The 8,153-nt window shown below is 52.2% G+C and overlaps 1 protein-coding gene across 5 annotated transcripts; it reads right to left on the bottom strand.

Annotated features, from left to right (window-relative positions):
• Positions 1–1,903: 1,903 nt before the first annotated feature.
• LOC108539668 (protein CXorf40A) lies at positions 1,904–8,023 on the bottom strand. Of its 5 annotated transcripts, none has more exons than XM_017888541.1 (5): positions 7,753–8,023; positions 6,515–6,581; positions 3,716–3,847; positions 3,333–3,613; positions 1,904–2,472 (listed from the first exon to the last, which is right to left on the bottom strand). In XM_017888541.1, exons 4-5 carry the CDS (start codon positions 3,583–3,585, stop codon positions 2,249–2,251), a joined length of 477 nt encoding a protein of 158 aa, XP_017744030.1. In that variant the 5' UTR covers positions 3,586–3,613; positions 3,716–3,847; positions 6,515–6,581; positions 7,753–8,023; the 3' UTR covers positions 1,904–2,248. The 5 variants fall into 5 exon arrangements, with proteins under 5 accessions (XP_017744030.1, XP_017744028.1, XP_017744031.1 ...); XM_017888539.1 differs by lacking the exon at positions 7,753–8,023 and adding an exon at positions 7,285–7,738; XM_017888542.1 differs by lacking the exon at positions 7,753–8,023 and adding an exon at positions 7,285–7,738 and having other exon boundaries at positions 3,716–3,827.
• Positions 8,024–8,153: the final 130 nt, after the last annotated feature.

Raw genomic sequence — 8,153 nt, 5'->3', positions numbered from 1 at the left:
GTGTTTTTATTTCAATGTTTTATTTCAATGATCAATTTACAGAAAACCTACGAGGTAGGAATATAATGTAATACCTTTCTGGAATTTAGTCAATATGTTCACATAGAGAACCTCTTCTGCAAGATTAATTTCCATAGTATTTCCTCCACTTGTTTGAACCTTCAGCTTTATCTTACCTAATTTAAAACAATCCTTTAACCCTAGGCAAACATTTACATTTCCATGCTTTCTTATAACCTTTTACTAAAAAACACATTTTACTATTCTTACACATCTTCCATGCACATCTATTTTCAGTAGTTTCAGTTACATGTTATAATGGTAACTCCTAGCCATTTTAACTCTAATGTAAAACCTTTTGTTTTAATTGTGTGCTAGGTGCCACCAAGGTTTCCTTCTTAATTAAGGGTGTGGTTAGTTCCAAACATCTCCAGGCCCCACGAATTGTGAAGCAGGCAAGACAGACAGTTCTCAAAACAAAAAAAGTAGTTTACAACCTTAAAACATTTAGCAAACCTTGCATCTAACCTGCATAATTCAGTTCACCTATTTACATTTTAATGACACCTGCATTTTACCAATAATCTTTAAGGCTATTTTATTTCTCAAACATTAAAACCATGTGAACTGAAAGGTATCACAGCTTTTATCTTCCCTTTAAAAAATATTTGATCCAAGCACTTGTCTTTCTTTAGGCCAAATTAGAGCTCTTTTACAGTTATCTCACACACGCGCACACGTGCACGCGCGCACACACACACACCCCTACACAGACAGGCAGGAGAAAACCCAGTCCCTGGGTGGAGTTAAAGAGACAGGGCTAGGAAAACATGCAGATATCAAAAAAGAAAGGAACTCATTCCCTAAGGCAGGGTTGCTAAACAAAGCCTTGCCACCTGAGTTACAAGCCATGCCCCCCAGGATGTAAAACAAGACAAGAAGACTGAGGGTTGCAAGGAAGTTTGCTACAAACCATAAAGGCAAGCAAAGCACAGCAGATTGTCTACAATTTAACACATCCTTTTCACAATTAAAGCTTTACAGAGAATATAAACAGGGATCCTTATTTCCAGCCTAGTAAAACATCTTCTAAAGGTAGCAGGGCAGACCTCTAAAAGCTAACTGCTCACAGGGTGGAGAAGAGGGAAAAAAGAAGCTTAAAATGGCGGGAAGAACCTCTTATTCTTATGCAACCGGTTCCTCCACCAGGAGAAAAGCTTAATTACTGTCCAACAGAGTTAAACCCCTTGGCTTGGGAAGAAGGATCCAGCAGCGCGTGACATGGACTGCCAGTCAGCCACCCAGGGAGCCTTGAGCCATGTGTCCCGGCCCCGGCAGGCAGGGGAGGGTGGTGGGGAGCCACTGCTAGCTGGTCCATCCCCTCCAAAAGGAAAAGGCCATGAAGACCAAGGCCGACCTTCCCAATGCCTGGGAGCAACAGGAGTGGGGCATGGTTTCCCGCAAGCTCAGAAATCCGAGGATGAAAACGCTTAGATGCACAACAGTGAGAGGTTTTGAGCATCAACGTTGCACACCAAACATGTTGCAGGACTTTTCCTTAGTTCACCTAAAGATGGGGTACTTATCACACGGCCACAAAATTTAGGCTCACAGACGATTTGAAGGGTGAGGCAGGGTTTTATTGAGTGAAAAGGAAAAGAGGGGAAACAGGGACCCTCCACAGAGCCAGGGTCCCTGCTGGTGCACTTCCTGCCTCACGGATTGAATCCAAGATTCCATCCAGGAAGAGGAGGGGCCAGGCTCCTCCCTAGTGCAAGCGGAGTGAACTTCTGTGGCTCCACCCCAGTGCACATTCCTCCCAGTGTGTAGGCTGGTTGGAGTTTCTCTGGGGAACCTCTCCCACCTGATGTCTCAATAGAATGGAGCCTCAAACACTAACCAGTCATCTACAACACATTTATTTACACAATCCAGAAACTAGCAGGACCAAAATTAGCAGCAATACTGAGACATTTACTGGCAGCTTTTCCTTCTACTCAATGGTCAAAGTACTTGAGACATTGCCTGTGTCTAAGGAGACATCACACAAGGAAAGCCCCTCCCGCTACTTCCTTCATCTGAATAAAGAAACCTGTTTACATGCACAGTGCTTAGTGGGTGGGACTCTCCAAAGCAGTGGAAATTCAGATTTAACCTAATGTATATAGGTCTGCGTCATGATGGCGAATTAAAGGTGTCATGATTTAGCTGGTTTCTCTGGAACATTCCTCTTAGGAGCCCACACTTGTCACACTTCATGCCCCGAAGGGATCAGGTGTTCTGGGATGTCTACCTGGAATACATCTTTGCCTCCTTTCCTAGGTATGGGCTCCAGTAACCACCTGGGGTTTGAAATCACAGTCAGGTACTTCTGCTTCAGGTTGGTCAGTACAGCTTGATTCTCTAGTTCCACAACCTCATTGGGAGTTAAGTCTTCGGGGCATTGCAAAGTTTCCCCAATGTCAATGAGTCCTGTACACAAAGAGAGATACACATGAATGCCTTTCACTTCCATAGCCCAAGGCCTGCCCATGTGACAACACGGTTACTCAAAGTCACAATCGGAGAGTAAGGTGGCATCAGCAAAATGACAAGAAGGGAGTCAAGTCCTTCTTCCATTGCTTTGATAACGAGCCAAACCCGATTCAGGAAATGCTGGGAGAGGCAGGGGAGGGCTCCAGAAAGGCAGAGGAGAGGGCCTTGTCCTCGATGAAGCCACACAAGTAAGAGGCAGGTCCAAGCCAGACTTCTGAGGACAGCAGTTGCAGATTGGAAGGGCACCAGCCACTGCCTGGGAAGCTACAGGTGATGCCTGAGCAGGTCACCAAGGGACAGATGCTGTTGTCAGGCCTCAGTCACCTAGAGGTTAGGGGACTTGCCCAGGGTGCCGCGAGTGGTGGGGCTGGGGCAGGCTCGTGAAGCCAGGCAAGCAGCCCAACTCTAGAGGCCACCTGACCCATTCGGTGGGCTGGGCTGCTTTTCATGGTCTCTGCCACACATGTGCACTCACACATGTATGCACACACACACATACACACACAGCCAAACACCACAAGCACCACATGCACATGGACCTGACCTGGTTTCTCACTGAGATCAGAAACAGGAACTGAGGCCCAGAGTGGAGAAATGATTTACCAGAGCTCACGGAAGCTAGGCCTGCCAACCCCCAGCCCAGGGCCCTTGCCGTCCCTTTGAAGGTGTACTGCCAAAGGAAACTGTGGTATACATGCCAATCAGTTCAGACGACAACAAAAGTCCCCAAACTCCCAAGCAAGATCTTGGGTGGCAACTCTAGGCGTTGTCTGCACATTTGGCACATCGTCACTTACCCGCTATCACTCCTCGACCAAACTTTTCCCCTTTCCTGAGCAAAGCCTGAATCTGAGCAGGAGTCATCCCCAGCCTTTCCACCAGCAGCTCCTGCCAGGCATCGTCATCCCAGTCCCTGTGAGCAATGTGGACGGCGATGGTGCGGTTCCGCTGGCTGCTCAGCAGGGGACGCCAGCGCGTCTCCACAGTCTTGACTCCATTTAAGACAAGGCCAGCATAAGGCTGCCGGAAGGAGAGGCAGCCAAACTTCATCTTCGCAAGCGCCGCGGGCCTCCTATACCTGTGGAAGCACAGAAGCCCGTCACATGCCAGCCCTCCAAGCTCACGGGCAGTGGCCTGACTTTCCCCCTGTGTCTCTCAGGTGGCCTAAATCCCACTGAACCTGATGGTCCGCTGCTTCCGTCTGTCACTGATGTCCCGAGCCACGGCAGGTCCAAGGGAAGGGGCTGGGATTTGGCTGACTCAGGTTCATCCCACAGAGTCTTTGGGGCGGTCTGGAGTAGGGCGGAGACAGCTAGAGAAAGGCACAGGCAGGATAGCATGTGGTCAGTGCTATGACAGAGGGCCTCCTGCGTGTGTGGCTTGGGAGAGGGTCCCCTCCTCCTGCATGGAGGACAGCCCTGTGCCTCAGAAGGAGCCCTGGGCTTGAAGCCAGAACCTCAGCCCAGTCATAGACTCTTGAGATGCCTCAGTTTTCACATGGCTGTGAGGATGGGAGACAAGGCACGAAGAGCACCCAGCCCAGTCCTTGGCACCTAAGAGAACACTCACAAATAGTGGCTCCCCTCACCCCTCACCGTAGTCATCATCATCAGGCCTGTGGCTCCGCCCCATGGCCCTGAACTCCACCCTTGAGCCACCCCCCTCCATTCTGGTTACTATCTCTCTGTCCTTCCTTTCAGCACATAAACTCGACCTCTAATACATTCTATGATTTTAAGAAAATACACCCACTCTCATGAGACAAAGCCCTGACAGGACCAAAGCTGTCTGGTAGTCACTCCTTTCCCAATCTGCAGTGCAGCCTTCTGAGCACCAGATTTCCTGCTCTTCTCCCGCCTCTGGGGTGAGCTGCCCCAGCCAAGCCGGTTGCCTGCTGTGCTCTGGACCCTGCTCCTCTGGCTCACTCCGGGCCCTGGGTGCCACCAGCCACCATCTATGCTTGCTGAGCATCCCTACTCTGAGCACACGCACGCCTCCTGCTCTGCCTCCCTTCTCTTAAACCCTGAACAGCCGAGACCTCAGAAAAGCTGTCTACATGCACAGTCTCTACTTCCTCTCTGAACCTTCTGCCCCCACCCCCACCTTTCTCCCTTTATTCCCCACCACCCCCACCCACTCCACTGACTGACCTATCCCCACAAGCACCCATGGCCGGCCTCATGCCAGTCCTGTCTTCATTTTATTCCATGCTCGGCAGCCCCAGCAGGGCTGAGCACACTCCTTCCGGGACCCCCACATTACTCATAGCCTGCTCTGAATCCCGTGGTGCAGGGCCACGCCCCTTCAGACTCAGCCTTAGGTGGACAGACCTGTACATACTCAGGACCCCAACCACCACCACCAAGTCTACCTCCCTTCCACTGTGAGTGGCATCACCAGCTACGCAGTGTTCCTGCCCCAGACCTAGCTGCTCTCTGCCCTCCCTCTCTGTGGCCCACATCCCGTGGCACTGTGTCCAAAACCGACACTGAATCTGATCCCTTTCCATAATCTCTATGGCCACAATCCCAATCCAATCCCCTAAAACCCCCTGCCTTCTGAAGAAGTCTCCTGATAGCACCCCTACCCCCGCCTCAGCCCTTGTCCTCTGAACTCTTGTGACCACACTGCCATCAGAATGATCTTGGTACAGGGACAATGAGATTATGTCACTCCTCTACTGAAAGCTTTCAAGGGCTCCCTGCCCCAACTAGAACAGAATCCATACTTCCTCTCAGGGCACTCAAGGTCCCTCCTGATCTGCCTTCCCACCCCAGCCATGTCCTCTCCTCTCCCCTTTATTCACCACCCTAGAGCCACAGGGGCCTTCCATCCCCTGAGGGAACATGCCAAGCTTGTTTCTACCTCAGGGCCTTTGTCAGTTCTGATGGGTTGCATTGTGTCCTCTTAAAATGCGTATGTTGAAGTCCTAAGCCTCAAAATGTGGCCTTATATATAAAGACAGAGTCATTACAGAGGCAATCAAGTGAGACTGAAGCCATTAGGGTGGACCCACATCCAATGTGGCTGGCGTCCTTATGAAAAAGGGGATTTCAGAGACAGTCATGCACACAGGGAGAACACCATGAGAAGATGAAGGCAGAGATAAGGGAGATGCTTCTACAAGCCAATGAGTGCCAAAGATTGCTGGCTAGCCGCCTGCAGCTAAGAGATAGGGACAGACCAGATTGTCTTTCACAGCCCACAGAACAAACAAACCTGGCCAACACTTTGATTTCAGACTTCCATCCTCCAGAACAATGATTGTCTGTTGTTTAAGCCAGCCCCTTTATGGTCCTTTGCTTCAGCCATCTTGGCAAACTGCTGGTCCCAACACATCTCCACAGGATAGGGCATGAGTTTTCCATTTGACAGCACATCAAGTCCATTCTTTCCACCTGACAATCTTCATCTACCTTGTTTTACACTGCCTGTGTGATATCCCACTGTTGGCCATCTCATAATTTGCCTGACCATTCCTCCATTGATGCAGTTACAAGCTGCTCCCCACTTTTGCCACTAGAAACGACATTACCTCTAACACTTGCTGTGTGAAGACATGCTGAAGGGAATGCCTCGCCACCTGGCATGCCCATCTAAGATGCTGATATCTGCCAGCAAATGACTTTCCACAAAGACTCACCTGTGTACCCTCCACCAACCCATCCATGGCGCCATTTCCTCACACACTTGTGGCCCCTGAGCCTCATTATTCTCCTGATGGGTGACAAAACATCACCAGGTCCCAAAGTTCTAGATTACTTCTGACAGAGGCTGAATGTCCCCCACAAGGCCTGACCACTTCCATCGGGATACATGGCTACAGTAAATGCCTCTTTTCTGCCGCCCAGTTTCTTAGCCAACCCTTTTCTCATCATCACCACAAAATCGGAACAAATGCAAACTGTGTGTGTGTGTGGAATCCCTAGTGGGAACTGATGTAACTGAAAAGGCAAGAAGAGGTTGAGTCCCCTCTTACCTGGTGCTGCAGAGAGTACCTGCTTTGCAGCCAGAGGAGAAAACACTCTTCCACTTAGCTTCTTTACCTGCACAAGGAAGATAAAGAGGAAAGGTCATTAAGTGCAAGACAGCAAAGCTGGTTAATGGCCCTAGGAAGGTCTTCTACTCAGCAGGCATTGGAAACCAAGATGAGCTGAGAGGGCCGGTCCTAAGAGTAACACACCTGTGCACCTCACTCACGATTTGGTTCTGCTAATCACAGCAGTGGGACCCTCCGCAGCTGTCTGGGTCACAGGGTGCACCAGCGCGCAGGGCAGAAAATCATTTCAGCAAGTTGAGTCACATTCCTACAGCTGAGCACGCTCCGAGGGGAGAAAAATGCCACTTCCCCTCCCATTGTCACCGGGCGAGTCTTTGGGGGACCTAAATCCCATTGTCCACTGTTTAATTCTGGGTAGGTCATGCTGAGCACGGGGCCACAGACCACAGAGCTGTGCACTGCCCGGCCTCGGTTCCAGGCGAGTTTACAGCACAAGGGCCAAGCGGGAGGCAGGGAAGTCCGGGCCGAGGTGGGGTCGCTGTGCGTGGAGCAGCACTTGCAGACGCTCGTCGCAGGTACACGCGTTTAGGAGGGGGGCCCAGACGCTGGCGAGAGCAGGGGACACGAAAGGGTGCCTCGGGCGCGCCCCGCACGGGTTCCCTGCCCCAAACCCAGGGGAAACCCCAGCACTCAGGCACCGCCCGCAAGAGGGCTGAGCACACAGGCTCCGGCACCACGGGCCCTGGTACCTTTCAGCGGCGGCCAGTCTCACGGCCTCCGGACCCTGAGAGTCGTGGGCGTACAGAGTCGACTCTGGCTTTTGGCCACAGGGAAGAACGGTCCTCCGCCTCCTCACGACCCAGCGAGGCCACTGGAGCCAGCGAGGAGACGTGACCGCAGTGAGAAGAGAGAGCAGCCGGCTCGTGTCACGGCTGCAAGGTAGCTGCCGCTAACTCCGGGAAACCGGGCGCCAGTAACAGGTGCTAGCGGTCCATAACTCTTCCGCTTTCAAGCGGCTCCCAAAATCCTTTTCGCAAAGAACGCACGTGTGCACGTAACACGCAAGTACGTACACCACGCACGTACGCAGGAGGCACGTACTCAGCCACGCCTATAGACCGTCAAGTCATTAGGAATCCACGTATCACGAAGCCACGCATTGACGTCATCACGCACGCACGCACGCACGGCCCGCCAGGAGACGCTGTTCAGTTTACCGGATCGTGACGCGCACCAGCCAACCAGGCCAAGGCCAAGGGAGCTCCAAACCGGCATCCTGGACCAAGAACCGGAAGGAGGAAAAGGAACCCGAGGGAGGAAGAGGAAGAGGAGGGGCGGGACGAGGCCACCAGGCAGGAGTTTTAAGCCCAGAGCTGCGAGACCAGCAGGGAGGAGCTGGGAGAAACCACTGGGGAGGGGCTGGGGCGCGGGGCTGAGAGGAGGAAGGCGGACCTGGGGGAGGGGAAGGGTTGGAGTGGGAAAAAACCGCTGGGGCGTGGTTGAGAGCGGGGCGGGGATTAGAGGGAGGCGGGCGGGACTGAGGGAAACCACTGGGGGCGGGTTGTGGGCGATCTGAGCGAGGAGAGGCTACAGTAGGAGCTCGCGGACTCCTGATGAC

Source organism: Rhinopithecus bieti, unplaced genomic scaffold (genome assembly GCF_001698545.2).
Source record: "Rhinopithecus bieti isolate Rb0 unplaced genomic scaffold, ASM169854v2 scaffold_18501, whole genome shotgun sequence".
NCBI classification, from domain to species: Eukaryota; Metazoa; Chordata; class Mammalia; order Primates; family Cercopithecidae; genus Rhinopithecus; species Rhinopithecus bieti.
Note: the sequence above shows the minus strand (reverse complement) of the source record. Positions and strands in the feature narration are given on the sequence as shown.

What these genes read in the sequence shown, in the direction of transcription:
- LOC108539668 (XM_017888541.1), bottom strand. Translation starts at nt 3,585, where the DNA reads ATGAAGTTTGGCTGCCTCTCCTTCCGGCAGCCTTATGCTGGCCTTGTC. An exon ending in TGGTCGAGGAGTGATAGCGG is followed by an intron (nt 2,473 to 3,332) that starts GTAAGTGACGAT and finishes CTTTGTGTACAG; the next exon opens with GACTCATTGACATTGGGGAA.